Source organism: Pteropus medius, unplaced genomic scaffold, assembly GCF_902729225.1.
Source record: "Pteropus medius unplaced genomic scaffold, Ma_sr-lr_union100, whole genome shotgun sequence".
NCBI classification, from domain to species: domain Eukaryota; kingdom Metazoa; phylum Chordata; class Mammalia; order Chiroptera; family Pteropodidae; genus Pteropus; species Pteropus medius.
Window position 1 is genome coordinate 30,746,505 of NW_024347791.1, and position 16,306 is coordinate 30,762,810.

Here is a 16,306-nt window from a genome sequence, read left to right on the forward strand (position 1 = left end):
ATATCCACACTGCACCAGAGACATTTTAATAATAAACACATTTGACCTTCTCATTCCTCTACTTAAAAATAGCTTTTGGTTCCCTATTGCCTTCAATATAAAATCCAAATTTTTTGCGAGGCCTATCTTAATCTCATTTTGTCTGTCCCACGTCTCCTCACCACAAACCCTAATTTATGTCTGAACAAACTCCTCACTATGTCTCACTTTCTCACCCCAATACATCTGCACATGTCATTCCATTAGTTTGGAATCTCTGTCTGCATATGAGAGATTGGTCATTCTTTGCATGTATTTCCGTGGCATTTACTTCTGAGTTATGATGGAGTAATAATTAAGAGCCAAGGTCCTAAAACCAGACTGTCTGGGTTCACTACTTAATAACGCTCTGTGCCTCAGTTTCCTTACCTATAAACTTGGAATAATAGTAGTACCGATGTCAAGGCTGTTGAACATTGGAAGAGTTAACTCATGTTCATTGCATGTGGCTAGCATGTAATAAGCTGACATTAAGCATTTGCTGCTATTTCTATTGTGATAATCATGATGGTAATGATGCAGCAGTCTCCCCCAGGAAGCACTAAAGGAATCGCTTATTAATACTGTTGCCAACTCAGAGATCTGTGGTCATACCAAAGTAAAAATATTTTACCTATAAAAAGTATGGATCCAGTTTGGAGGCTACGTTAGCTGCCTCATGGCATTTCTAGTCTCTCCAAAGTTCTCCACTGGTGGAAATACACTGATCCTTGGACATATGATTTTCCCCAGACTGGCAGTACCTTTGTTATTAGTATGGAAGGTGCTCCACTATATTTCTGGATGATGGAGCCAGTTATACTGTGGGTATACCGTGGGCTGTTGTAAATCAAACTCCAAACCTAGTCAGGACTCCTGAGTGTAGCAGAGGGAAGTTCTTTGTGTCACTTTAAGGCATCCTAAAATAAATATAGGCCCACTGAGTCGGAATTTGGTTCCCTCTTCTGTCACATAGTCGGCAACATCATAAGAAATATTATTTAGCATGAAATATCAGAATTTAGCAAAATATTTATAGACACTTTAATTTTTATAAAAGTACTACAGATATATTTGTTTGGATGTTATTTTTAGTTTGACGATCATGGTCCTGAAAAATTAAATGCAAATTAAATGTTTCTTAGCATAGGTTATCATTTAAAGCAACTCTACAATAAATAATTTAAATTATACTCTAGCTTTCTAGTTTTTATTTATTGGAATATAAATATACTGGTTTCTTTAAAGTAGGACATACTTGTGTTGGCTATGGTACTTAGCCATAGCTAAGTTTCTAACTAAAAGGAGAAACGTGCGGCTTAGAAAATTGTAATGTTAAAGTGATAAATGAAAGTAAATTTTAGAAAATAATGTTTAATTTTTAGGAGGGAAAGGAGCGGTAAATTAGAAATCCAACTTGGGAAAAACAATAGGAGCCCATCTATTAGATGTCTAATATTTAAATTTGATTTTCAGAATGAAAAATATGTATGTGTTATTATTTCGTTTTTTAAGTGTTTTGAGTTTCTGGTTTTCATCATTATAATAAGAAATAATATTTAAATGGATTCCTAACCAAGTATCTCAGCTAAACACACACACATAAACACTTGAAATTAAAAATAGACATCTAATGGTAGTGCATAGATCAGAGAAAGAAAATGAATAATGAGAGTGATGACTTGGGTTTCTGTATCACCTAAAGTTTATAGCACACTTGCCTAATGTGATGAGGTAGAAAGAACTTTGGATTTTAATCAGAACTGAAATCCAGTGGTTCTTTTTCTATGTATCATCTCTGTGAGATTGGACAAATTCCTTAACTACCCAGAGCTTTGGATTTCTCATCTATGAAATGGACATAATAGAGAGTTCCTCTGACGACCAAAAAATAAGGTACATACAAAGCCTTTGGAAATTATAAAGCATTCCACAGATCTCAGAGATTACAGAAATAGAGACTTTGGAAGTTACTCAAAAATTTCAAAGATTATTTCAGAGTTGAAAAAATTATGACAGTCTGTGCATCAGGAAAATGAGACATGCAACATGGAGTACATAGCCAGGCTAAAAGCAGACCCTGGGTTTCTGAGTTCAAATGTGGTTGGTAGTCTTTGTGCTAGACTATGCTGTTTTCTGAACCAGGGTTGTACATCATTTACAGGGGACAGATATAGTAAATTGTAACCTTAACTTATTATAAGTACTTTAAAACAATATAATTATTGAATTATCTTAGTTAAGAAATGGGAACATTATTAGATATGATTTATTTTTGTTTTATTTGTTTTTGTTTTGTTTTAATGCAGGCAATGAATTCGGGCATCCTGAATGGTTAGACTTCCCAAGAATAGGAAATAATGAGAGTTACCATTATGCCAGAAGGCAGTTTCATTTAACTGATGATGACCTTCTTCGCTATAAGTTTCTAAATAACTTTGACAGAGATATGAATAAATTGGAAGAAAGATGCAATTGGCTTTCAGCTCCACAGGTAAGCTCTTTACTCTAAATGTTATGTTTTAGTCACCAATGTTGTACATGCTTAGAAAGGCAATAGATTTAAATCTATATGCAGGTCCTTTAAACAGCACTTTATTATTCAGTGTCAAAACATGTTATTGAAGTCTCTCCAATAGATAATGAAAATCTTGAGCATAATTCCCTGCTTACTTTCCTGTTTAGTGTGTTGTTGTTTAAATTTAGTAATTTTTATTTCAATTGGTTAAAATAAATGACAAAAGCTCTGCATGGAATCCATTTTGGAAATTGCTGTGGAAACATCTTAATTATTTTGACTGTTTTTCTTTATATAAATAATGATGCTGTCATAAATTACTTTGACAACATGTAGATTTTTTTTTTATTCCTTTTCTTTCTTCTTTTACTGGTCTCTAACTTGTTATTTCAATAGATGCCATTATTCTTGCATACTGTTTCATATTTTTCATGAGCCTGACTCTCCACTGGAATTAAAATCTCAGTTTTCAATAAGTTTTCAAAAATGTAATTAACAGGTGCAAATTTTATACACGCTTTTTTTTTCCTTGAAAAAATTAGCATATAGTGTATGTTACTTATAATCCATTTACTTTTTACTGGTGGTATTTGAAATTACTGTTGATGTGTTTTTACTCTGCTGTCTATGATTTTTTTTTAATGGTTAAACAAAGGTACCTATATATCCAGTAAGATTGGCTACATGACATGAATGCCCTACTCACATTTATCAGTAATGCTATTTCCAAAAGAGAGCAAAATGATGCTCCTTTTCAATAGGAACCATGTTGAATACCAAAAGCATGCTGTTTACTTTAGAGCCTCAGTTCATGTTTCTAAATTACCAAGAGTTGTACTGCTGATATGCATGGAAATAAGTCCTCTCGTACCTGGGACTGGAAGAGGGTGGTGTTGAAAAGTCAAAGGCTTCCCACTGCCTACTATAAAACATTATGTATAAAATAAGACAGTTTGTAGATGTTGTACTTTCTTTTCAGATCTCTTTTATTAGGCAAAATATATATTGAAAAAGACTAGATTGCTGTTGAGTCTGACAAAGCTATGCTATAATGCAAAGTTTTTTTTAAGATAACTACAACTGCAGAAATAAATATAATAATGTTATATTTTGAAAATTTTACCTCATTAATATGGTAACTAAAACAAAAGTCTTAAAAAATTCACATATAAGTAGATCTAATATATATATACATATATATACATATATATATATATACATATATATATACACACACACAAACAAACACTTTATATATATCCCATGTCCCTTGTTATTACCCAAATCAAAACCCACAACACTAATTGTCTGTTTGTGCTTTGTTTGAATTTGGCAATGGCTCATGAGATTTTTATACTTTTTGAGCAGTTTTTGAGACTATTGATGGCTTAGAGTTTGATATCAGAAAATTACAACATGTTCAAAAAAATATAATGTGCTGGCATTTTCCTTTTTGGCTTACTAACTAACGAAGCTATTAATAAACACAAAAACAACTTTTTTGTAAATAATTTACTTATAATAGCATCAAGGTATTCTTTGAATGTAATATATGTGTTAATTTTTGCAGGCCTATGTGAGTGAAAAGCATGAAGCCAATAAGGTCATTGCTTTTGAGAGAGCAGATCTTCTTTTTATTTTCAACTTTCATCCAAGCAAGAGCTACACTGATTACCGAGTCGGAACGAAATCGCCAGGAAAATATCCTTTTTGTTTCCAGTGAATATAACTGTCTGCATTCATTCTCTTTTTTACTATAATAGAGAATAAGGAAGACTAATGCTGGTCTTGGTGACAGTAGCTCTCAGTTTCCTCATCTGTAAAATGAGGAACTTGAAATAGTCTATTGGTAAATCTTTGCTCAGCTCAGTTATACTAAATTAATCCTAAGCTTCATTCTGGTCCTAAAATGTATGATCCTGAACATTTTAAAAAATGTTTGAACCAGTATGTAATACAGGAAGTAATTGTAGTTTTTCTTTATGAAAATATTTTGTAAGTTCCCTCTGAGAATAGTCTTTTTTCCTTTTCTCTTTCCTGTCTGTTATAATGCAGAACATAGCTCACCTTTGTAGGCCTGAATTGGTAAAGAATCAAGGTATGGGAGTGTGAGCAAAGGAAATAGCAGGGAGAATGTGTTTGATATTCTTTATATATTCATTCATTCATTCATTCATTCATTTACATTTATTTCACAGATAATTATTGAGCACCTATTTATTGAGCACCTGTGTGTAACCCTGTGCTAGGTGCTCTAAATACAGGAATTTTCTTGGCAGATACAGCCACTGCCCTCATGGAATTTTTAACCTAGTGAAGAGGGAAAACATTAGTACTTGTAAGTTAGACAGTTGTTCCAAAAGGAAAAGTACAGTGTATTTTAAGAGATTATGACTTAGCAGATTCATGACAAAAATGACAAATTCAGAACCTGGCTACAAACCAGCACAGGTTTTTAAGCAGGCAGTAGAAATAATATTCTTCGTCCCTGGAGCCCTAGCAATGATTAACATCTGCCACCTGAGCAAGAAGACTGATGCCAACATAAAGTCCCATGTGTCAGGGTATCTCTAGCTACAATAAGATAACTCCCTTGTTCAGCTTTCTTAGACAATAAGGAAAATGTATTGTCCACTTAATAAAATCCCCAAGATAGGGTGACTCCAGCACTGTGACAGTATCATCAAGTTCCCTGGTTCATTCTGTCTTCCTGCTTTGAACTTTCAGGGTGTCAGCAATGTCCAAAACTTGGCACCTGTTATAGTTGCAAAGCAATAGCCATGGTTCCACATGCTACCTTCAGACACAACAGAAGGCAAATAGATTTTATTTTTTTGCATCTGTTACAAGAATGAAATTACTTTAGCAAATTTTCTTTATATCGTGAATGCACAAAGAGGCAGATAAAGAAAATCAATGTGATAATGTTACCTGCACTTAAAAAGATCTGTACTATTACAAGAAGCAAGTGCTCTCACCATCTCCATGAAGAATGCAAACAAATAATAGACATATAGCAACTCATATATGACCATTATGAGCTGCTAAAGCCCTTAGATTAAATTCTTCCATACTTAATAATGTAATATAATCAAATACAATCAAAATATAAATGTAATTTTTGTTATAATCAAATCAAAACACATTTACAGACCTTCAAGTTGGGGAGAAGAGATGTATAAAACCAAACTATGATGTAAGACATAACGCAATAACTGGGAAGGGAACACGAATGTTTCAAGAGAGAACAGAGGACAAGAAAAAAATAAATGAGAGATCGATTGATTGATTTAAGGAAAAGACTTTTAAGTCTAGGTTAGGGAGAGGGAAGAAGAAAGAGGGAGCGATGTTGAGATACTGAGATTGATTGATTAAGGAAAAGGCCTTTAAGTTTGGATCTGGAGAAATGGATAAAATCATAATAGAAAAATTGAGGAAGGCCATGTCAGCTGTTGGAAAGCATAGATATGCTTAGATAATGGACAGCACAATGGATTGACTGGAAGATGATGACCATAAAAAGAAGTATTAAATGATAAAGCTGAAAAGAAAGAATAAGATCACATAATGTAGGATTTTAATGCCATATTAATTAGTTTAGGCTTTTTTTTTCTATAGTTTTATAGTGAGTCATTGAAGGTTTTGAGCTAGGAAGCTGCTTGATGAGAATGTATGCTTTAGGAAACATCTCATATACACAGTATGTAGGAGAGCTTTTTTGAGGAGAGGGATTAGATGCACAGATAATAATTATGAGAAATTACAGATAACTAGTACATGAACTGAAGTAATAGCAATAGGATACAAAGAGGTATATGAAGCCTTTCTTGTTCTAAAAGAAGTCAGCCATTGTTTGGACATGGTGTATGAAAGAGAAGATATAAGATTTCACATTGAACAATGGGAAGAATGGTACAGTATTATTACTGAGTATAGCAAAGCAAGAAGGAGTAACCAAGTAGGGGAACAAAAAATTTGAGTTTAATTACAGATCATTGACATAGGAATTTTAATGATGATGTTTAGAAGAAAAATCTTGGTTCAAACAACATGACCTCCTATCTAAAATCTATTTAACTTTAATAAATGCTATTAAATGAAAACATTTTTATTAACATAGTAGAACCCACTCAAAAGTTAACTTTGGTAATACAAAGTTAAACTGTACATAAAAGGCTAATTTTGTTTTGATAAACTTTGACCTAAATTGAGTCTCCTGAAATAAGTGATTTGTCTAAATGTCTATAGTCACCTGTTTCACAGACACTCACTCTATATATTCACAAACATTGAATGCTTAGCATTAGTGACCCCTTTCAGAAACTACTCATTAAAAGCTGTAATGGTAAAGATGCCTTGGAAAACTGGGCCGTATCTTCCTAGAAATAGTAGTTGAAGCCTTGGTCATCTATTGGATCTCTACGAAAACCTTGAAGAAATATTGTCAGTTCTTTTCCTGCAAGGCTTTTGTCTTCTACAGATCTGTGCCTACTTGGACTTTATTTACTCTTGCCACCTTTCTTTCTCATTCATGTCTTTCTGTCAACAAGGTGTAAGAATTCCCATATGTTACTACTTCCTCTGAAAACATCTGCATTTTAATAACAGCCTCTTTAAATGCTCAAGAAGTATGCAAGACCTAATGGACTAGATAGCTAATGGAATACCTTTTTATAAGGAGGAATTTTTTGAGGGGGAGGTAGCAAGAGAGCATTTCTGACATACTTAAACCACACCTTCTAAGTAACTATAAGTTCATAATTCCATCTTTAACTTCTGGTTAGAAATCATAAAATCTTCTGGATTTTGTGATGTTCTGTACTCCAGAGACCCAGTTCAGTGCAGAAGTTCCATCTATAAATTCCTCCACAAATAACAGCTCAACCATCATTAGAATGCTTCCAGTCCTAGGAATTGCACTATTTCATAATGTAAACAATCCAAGTTTTTTAATTTTAAAAAATATTGTCTTAAATGTAAATGCAATAGTTCTGTACTCTGGAGATAACGCCTGTTCTGTATGCCAGCTCTTTAAATCAGAAAGACGTTATTATCATGCTCCTCACAGTACCGCTTTCCTAATCTTCCTCTTCCGGAGCAAATACCTCTGGTTTCTTTAATAGGTTCTCATGATACTTTCCAGACTCTTGCCATCATGTCTCCCTTATCAAAATACACCCAGCATTGTTCACATTTGTCTTACATTGTGTCTCAGAATGAACAGCACAGTATTCCAGATATCGTCTGGCAAGTATGATGTAGATTGCCCCATTACCTCCCATTATCTTGATACTGCTTCTGCTAATATAGTTGAAATTACATTAGCTTTACTGGCAGCTGTCACATTTTATGCTCATGTTGTATTTGCATTCAGATAAAAATCTAAAAAACTCTAATTTTTTCTTTATGTACACTAGTGTTATATCATGGCTCACTTATTCTTTATTCAGTTAATAATTTTATCCTAAAATCTAAAATTTAGCATGAAACATGAAAAAATATATATTGTATTTTTCTCTCTAACTTAAAAGAGAAGATAAAATGCTAGAGCAGAATAGTTCTCTGTTATTAATCTGTTATGATTGTACCATCTTTCATAAGCAGCAGGGAAATCTGTTCTTTCGGCTTCTTGTTCTAAGCTTAGCTTTAAGAGTCCTTTTAATGTTTTTAGTATTTTACAAGTCTCATTTATTTTTGGCCTTTCATTTTTTGACTTATACCTTTAAATGGCATTGCAGCTCAGCATTCATTATAGAAACATTTCAGTTATGGAAAGTACAAAAAAGAAATTTGGATTTCTATGTTGTATTTTCTGACTTTACCGAAGTGTTTTAAGCCTTGGTACTTCCAACTACTGTGCCAGTGAATTGAATACAAATTTTCACTGTGAAGAATCCACATGACAAGATTGAAGGTGTTAATCAAGTCAAGAAATTCATCAAATTTTTAATTCCTGGAAAGCAGGATTGGGTACCAGAACAAATTTAAAGTTTCTAAAGAAGTCATTTGAACTTCTTCTGTCACTGTGAAATATAAACTTACAATAGGTAACATGTCTGAATTCTTGAGTAGTTCCATTTTTTGAACCTATATGTCCTATATATCAAATAGCAAGACATCAACTTTCACTCAGATCCGTGAAGAATAAGTGGTCGTAAGGGGAGCTATTTTGGAAGTAATGCCAGGCAAGGTAGAAGGAACACTTTAAGGACAGTTTTAACTATCACTTCAAAATAAGATGATACATTTGAAAACTAAGAGGGAAGTTGATTTATATTGCTAAGATTTTGAAATTGGTTTTCACGGTAACTGTTAAAGAACATTGTATTGTTTCTGCAAAAGGAATCTGAAGCCGTATTCTAGAAAATAAACAAGAACAGCAATGATTATTTGCCTATACACCGTGTCACATTGGTCTTTTTAGCTGCTAATTTTCAGTATAATAATCACCAACGTTCTTTAATACAGTAGATAGCAATGTGGGTGATTCAGAACTGAGACCTGGATGTGTTGGGTAAGTAGGCGGATTATAAGTTTCATTCTTAGGAAGACAATGTATATTTTCCTGATGTGTTATATTTGCTTATGATTTCACATTGCTTAGCAGTAGAGAAAGAAAGAAACGTAATGTCCTATATTATCAAAAACATTATTTTACTTCTTTGCTTAGAACATTACCGAATCAGCATTTGAATCGAAAGCAAAACTGCTAAGCCCCCAAGGGCAAACCGATCTTTCTAATCTATTCTGAACAACACAAATGATACCACATTTTGAGTGATGTGGGGGAGAGTGTGGGTGTTAGGGGCTTTCTTTTGAGGTGCTTCTGTTTTCTAGCCTTCTTCATTAAGTATCTAATTTAATATTCCTGGCTGCCCTGTAAGATAGGTTGTATTAGCCTCGTGTGACAAATTAGTAAATTGAGGCCTGTAAGTAACTACCTAACTTCTCCAGCACACTGCTGATAAAAGTTGAGCAGTGTATTGCAAAGCTCATGTTCTTTCTACTATACCATCATGCCTCTTCCTGACTATTCATGGTTTTCATTCATGGGTATTGATGTGTGGTTGTGGTGGTAGCTGTAGTAGTTTTACTGATGATGATTTATTTCCATAATGTTCAAAATGATTTTGATATAGTTTTGAGAAATAAGTAGCATGAAAAAATTATTCACAAATGCATTATATTAGCAAGCTTCTCCCTCATTAACTAACTTTCCTCAGCATCCTACCATCAGCCCCCACAAATTCGTTCCCAGAAATTCTTCCTCGTGACCCACAGCACCATTATCCACAGGAGAAAAAGTAAAACGTACATACTTAGGTCAATTTTTGTGATTTCTCTATATTCTAGAATAGAATATAAATATGCCATGGTCTGTGTTCAAAATTAAACTCCTCTGATGCATCACATCTATTTAAGTTGACTGATAATATTCAAAGTAAATTTAAAGCCCTCATAGCTTATTTATTCTTGGTATATACACTTTCATATTCTGAGAGCATACACAACACTAAAATCAAATGTTTTTAAATTATTAGTCAGCATGCTATTGAAAATATTAACATCCTTTCCAAATGGTGTTTCAAGCTGTTACAATAGTGAAATGTTAAGAGGAGTGATCATAAAGTGTGGCTTGTGAAGAATACATGAATCCAGGCCAAAAATATTTAAAGCTAAAGGAACAGATGAGTAAATAGTTGGATTTGACCTGATATCTTTGAAATATTTTCATTAAACTGCTGCAAGATGTACTTTTTTAAATGTAAATTTAGACTCTGACATTTGCAACCTGTACGCAGAGTTTTTAATGAGCAAATAGGTCACTTGGATGATTCACTGGAGTGTGATTGCTGAAGGCAGAAATGTTGCTGTGAGTTGCTTAGTTTACAGAAGCCTTTGAAGCTTGGTTATGTAACACTGTGTTTATAAGAGTCTATACTTTATGCAACAAATGAAAACAAAGACTTACTTTAAGATTAGCTAAATGACACATTCTATCAAGATTTTATGTGATTAATTTCTGGACTAGAAAAGTAGAGCATCTCAGTTTAACTATAGTTTTCCAGGTTATAGGTATTTGGGTAATTTTTTTTTTTTTTTAAATACAAGGTTTTCTGAAGAGAACTACAACAGTCACTTTGAATAGATGCAAGCATTTTTTTTTTCTTGTGCGTGTATGTGTGAGTGTGTGTTTGTATTTGTTTTTATTCTGCTGCAATTTAATGATGATCTTTGTGAACGGACACTGTTAATCCTAGTAATAATTTTCTATTTAATATAGATACTCCTTTTGTTTCTATAGCATCAAAATAATGTACATTTATTGCCTAAGTTAGCCTTCTTCAGTTTCAAGATGATAGTAATACTTGTAAACATTACCTACTGTTCCTTCATTTTTCATTGTTAAACACTATTCAACAATCTCTGTGATTTAATGATAATAACAGATGCATACCCCCTCCTCTATAAAGAGCCTATGATTTGGTGTCATTTTTATATTCAGAAATTTGAGATCAATCACAAAGTAAAAAATTAATATTTTGCATGATTAAAATATTGCAACTGCTATAACATTTTTAGATTGGTTTAATATATATTCATAAGACTATAGGAAATAGTGAATAATGAATAAGCCCTTACACACACAAATGGTTTTAGGTTTTTTGGTAGGATTTCTTTTGGTTGTTTGTTTTTCAATAGTGGAGTTCTCTTCAGTGTCTCAGTCTTGTGAGATATTCGACAGCACTTCTGAAAATTTTTGGTTCATAGCTCGGTTGCTCATGATGGTCTCCTTTGTTTACAGCATTTCATCTAACAGTAGCTCTGTCAAGATTTCTGTTCTCTATTGTCCTTCTGTAGGAAAAAGGAATGAGAAACATTATAACCTTTAAAAACAGTTTGTACTCGTATTATGATTGTATCACTAAAGGAGGAAAATCATTTGTGCCTGGGATGATTATTTTTACCAATTTGTAAATAAGGGGCACTATTACGTGGAATTTGACTTCAAGATACATGATAAGATTGACAGTCTTACCTGCGTATTAACAAATATATGTTTAGTTAGAATATATTAGGTACTCACAACATAAAGCTAAAGTTTTAATGGAGAGGTAGATAGATGGATAATTATGAAGAGAGGGATGGGCAGACAGTCGGATGGATGATGGATAGATGGATGTATGGACAGATGGATGATGGAAGGAGAGAGAGAGGATACAACTTTCTAATGGTGAAAGAAAACCTACCGTTGTTTTCAATTAAATAACTAAATCACAGAGATTACTATAATCTACATGTGTGCTTTCCCTTAGAGCAAATATTTAATTATGTGGTAGAAAGGAAAAGTTGACAAATTAGTATCAATACAAATACATCATAATTTTGTAGAATTTGAAATCCACATGCTAGAATCTTTTGCCAGTTAGCATACTTGCTGAACAGGCTTTCCTAATAAGATCTACCATCTATTACAAACTTATATGCTTTGCACTCTGCAAACACTTTTCACTCATTATCTCATTTAGTAAATATTTTTGTTTCTTGGGGAACAGCATTGAAAATATGGAAGAAGGAAACTTACAGTGAAAACATTGGACTGAAAAATTTCTTATCTGACCTTTCTTTTAAAATAGTCTTTCATTAAATCAGTCCAAAACAGATGGTTCTCTTCTGTTTTAAAAAATAAATTGTATTTGTCACCTTTATATCTGATGCCAGTGTTTTTTAACTAAAGCATTCTGTGTCTAAAATAAATTTATAATACTGAATGTTAAATTACTTTTTTCCTTCTGATCTCACTAGAAATTAGCCACCTACCCCCCGCCCCAGTGAATATCTCCTGCCTGTCAGAAAGCTGTTTAGATCTTCTACAAGTGAGATGTTTTCATTCCCATCGTTTTCTGTTAAGCTCTTCTAACAGAATTTCACAGGGTCAAACTTAGTGGTTAATGTTTCATTTATTTGTGAATGCTACCTGAATACTCCTAGAAGATTTTTTTAAATTAGGCCATAATGTAATTAGTGGTTCGCTCTTATAATTGAAGGGCTCCAAAAAATATGGGGATGCCACAACCAACAGAAGAATTTCTGTTTTTCCATGGCGAAATGGGAAAAGTAAAGTCATAAATAATGTATTCCTGGAAACAGTGTCTTTAGTATAACCATGTTCAAGAACCATCTCTAATTCTATTAATGTAGTATCTCTTGGCCTATTAATGGAAAAATATATAATTCCTATTTGTGAAATTTACTTCTGAAATCAATTATGATTCTTTTTGATAGTTCTGTGGTTTGTTGAATAAGGAAAATATTCTTTAGATATTATCAAGAATATTTATTTAAAGCATAACTTAATGAAATGCAATCATATTACCTTTCATTGCTAGACAATAACTGTTTATTATGAGAACATTAATTAAAACAAAATTATTTTCTTTGTAAAATTTTAGATATTGCTGTGATTTTTTTTCTCCTATGAGTTCATTATTATTTAGAGAAATAGTCAGTTTTCACTCTTCTACCTTCCATTCCAACACTACCTTTTTACCAGCTAAGAAAAACAAAGAAAAGTAAGTTTCAGTGGTAGTAGCATTCTTATCTTATTCTGAAACATTAGTTTCTTCAGTTTGTTCTCTTGCTCTAATATTTATTTCTCAAAGGCTTGTGTGACTTGTGTAGCCACCAGAAGAATTAGGTATTTCTGGATTTTATATTGTAAATGTAGAGAAATTTGCTTTCTGTTACTAGGATAGTGTTTAAGAGCATGAACTCTGGTATAAGATCACCTGAGGGTTCAAGTTCTGTCTTATTCATGTTATGAATGTAACCTCTTTGTTTCTTGTATTCCGCATATAGAATTATTGTCAGAATTAAATGAGTTAATGCATGTGAAAGTTTTAGCAACGGTTTCCTGCACATCCTATAAGCTCAGTATATATGTTACCTGCTATAGTCACCATTACTATCATGATCATCATTCTAAAAATTTACTACAATTTTGGCAATAAAAGGAAGGAAATGAGAGGACAAGAGAGTAGGTACTAATCTTCTGTTGCCTACATTCTCATGCCCTATTTCTTTTTCCCATTTCTTCTTCACCACCACAAAATGATTTCTGTTTTTCACAGTATTGGAATTAAAAGTCTTCTTCTCCCTGCTATATCCTTTACTCACTGTTTTACCATTGGCCCACCTTTTTCCTTTCTCCCATTTCTTCACACACTACAGCACTATCTTGATTTCCCTTTTCTCTCTACTCACTCTTTGTTATCTTTTTCCCTCGGATACAAATCCAATCATTTATTCTTTTTTTTTTTGCTCTCTTCCCTTGAAGAACATACACATGTTTATGACCTCAACTGTTAGCTCCATGAAAATGGTCCCTAATCACCCCTCCGACTTTGATCTGTGCTCTAATCATCAGGTATAATTTTGTGATGTTTAATGACTGTTAGGAAATACTGGGCAGTGTGGAATCATAGGTTTTTTGAAAGATAGAAGAACTTTATCATGGTTTGGTTCAGCCCATTTAAATTAAATTGAATTGTTTGGGTTAGGAAATATATTTTAGGAAATTGTTTCCAAATGAGTACCAAAAGTTAAATTTACATAACACTTTACAGTGTATGAATGTTTTTATTTACACTGACTCATCTTCACATCACCTTAGTGATATGAGTCAAATAAGTATACATATCTTCAACCTATATATATAAGCATCAGAAAGATTTATAACTTTCACAAGATCATATTTCTAATAAGAGAATAAATGTGATTTAAATCTAGTTCTACTAATTTCAGCACAGTTTTTTTTCATTTGGGCACTGGAAAATTCACCTTTTTGTTGCCCTGTAGAAATAGCATATAGGTAAGGCATGTTTCACTAATTACTTATAATTTTATTTTATCTGCTTTTCTTTATAAAAATTAATGGTGCTTATGACTAAATGTCATTTTTATTCAGCGTTACATTATCGCAGTTTCTAACATTCAAAAATATAGATCAATGTAAATGGAATATTTTTAAAACAAACATACCTTTAAAAAGATAAAATAACTGACTAAGGAAAAAAGGTGACTACTAATTTTTTTTTTTTTTAACCCAGCATATAAACATAAGTATGTTTCAGCTTCAAGTGCTGACTGGTAAAGTGTCATGATAGCTGCTAAAGGATGTTAGAGGATGAAAGGGTTTGGGGACTAAACGTCCCTTAGAACAGAGGAAAGAACACTTTACAAAGAAATGAAAAATAAGAATTCTGCTTACATGAGGTTTTTTGATAACCTATTGTTCATGTTCTTTCTTGAGTACAAGTTATGATATGCACAGTAGTCTCGTATTACTGACATAAGTTCTCAGTATGAGAGTTGTGATTTGTTTTAGCCACCCACAGTAAATACAGCCTTGGATGGATTTGGAAAGATGAACTTTCTGTACTTTTATATTAGGAACATTAAATTGTATTTATCTCCTTTTCTTGCCTTAATAATTTTGAATGTGAGAAATTTATCCTTGGTGATATTTTGTCTACTGGCTGCCTCAGATGCCTTACCTAAGAGATATATAGAATCATCTTACTGGATTAGATCTGGATTAGATTAACTCTCTTATAACCATAGTAGTATCATCACTTTGAAATTTTAATAATAATTGAATCTTATAAATAAAACTCATTTGTGAAATAACTGTGAAAGTAAAAAGATCTACATGGAATTTGATTCAAAGTATGCCAGAATTTTTGCTCATTTGAATTATGTCAATCATTTCCATGTTTAACAATCATAGCCAAAACATTTGTTGATATCCTTTTGAATTTTACAGACATGTGCTTTGCAGAAATAACTCGGCAGCTTTACTATTTCCTTGTATTGCTGTTTTCCAAGTCCACCTAGTAAGAATAAACCAATATGATTAGTTTAAACATGATTGTAAGCTACTATATAAGATTTATTATACTCCTGGAAAATAGATTTATTAGCAATTGTGTGTACGTATGTATGTATGTGTGTATAAGACTTTCTCACTCATCTTTTTTGTGTGCGTGCCTATGGGAAAATGTTTACTTATAATTTTTTCCTCACACTCATTACTGTAGGTATAATTATGATCATTATGGTCTACATGCCCAGAAGTGCTCAGGAGTGACTGGGAGAGATGATGCATGTGTATGCATATGCACGTGTATGCGCACACGCACACACATATACAAACCTGCACGCTTTGCTTTACAATTTTTTATGGGACGCTAGCTCAGACCCTTCTCATCCAGCTTCCTGAAGCACTGAGTGTTCCTTGTAGTGTTACGATTTTCTATCTTGTCTTTAATGTTAAAAGAAAAAGAGTAATATACATTAACTTTCTGATATTCTTAATAAGTATTATTTCAAATAAAGAAAAAAAGTTTCTACTACAAAGGCTAAAATAATCAGTTTTTAAAGTGTAAATATTTTAATGTTCATACACTTTGCAATCAGTTGGTAGTAGAATGGTAAAAAATATTATGTCTAAATACATATCCTGCCTGGCCCTGTCAAATTATATATATATATATATATATATATGATTTTGACAAGTCATTTTGATACTCTATGCTTAAGTTCAATCATCTGTATAGAGGAAGTTAACCACTCAAGTTGATAATGCAAGTCTTTGAGTATATGCTGATTTAAGTAAACATGTAATCATTATCCACTTCAATTAAGAATTATATAAAATGTCTATCTCCAGGGCTCATACCAATCAGTTATTCACCTGAGAATTAATTT

The 16,306-nt window shown here is 32.6% G+C and overlaps 1 protein-coding gene across 1 annotated transcript in view; it reads left to right on the forward strand.

Moving 5' to 3' along the window:
* Positions 1–16,306, forward strand: part of GBE1 (1,4-alpha-glucan branching enzyme 1) — a 239,461-nt gene that overhangs the window by 208,958 nt on the left and 14,197 nt on the right. Inside the window, exons 13-14 of the mRNA XM_039878273.1 lie at positions 2,328–2,512; positions 4,107–4,237. Coding sequence (XP_039734207.1) covers positions 2,328–2,512; positions 4,107–4,237 — 316 coding nt within the window. The remainder of the gene's footprint in view (positions 1–2,327; positions 2,513–4,106; positions 4,238–16,306) is intronic.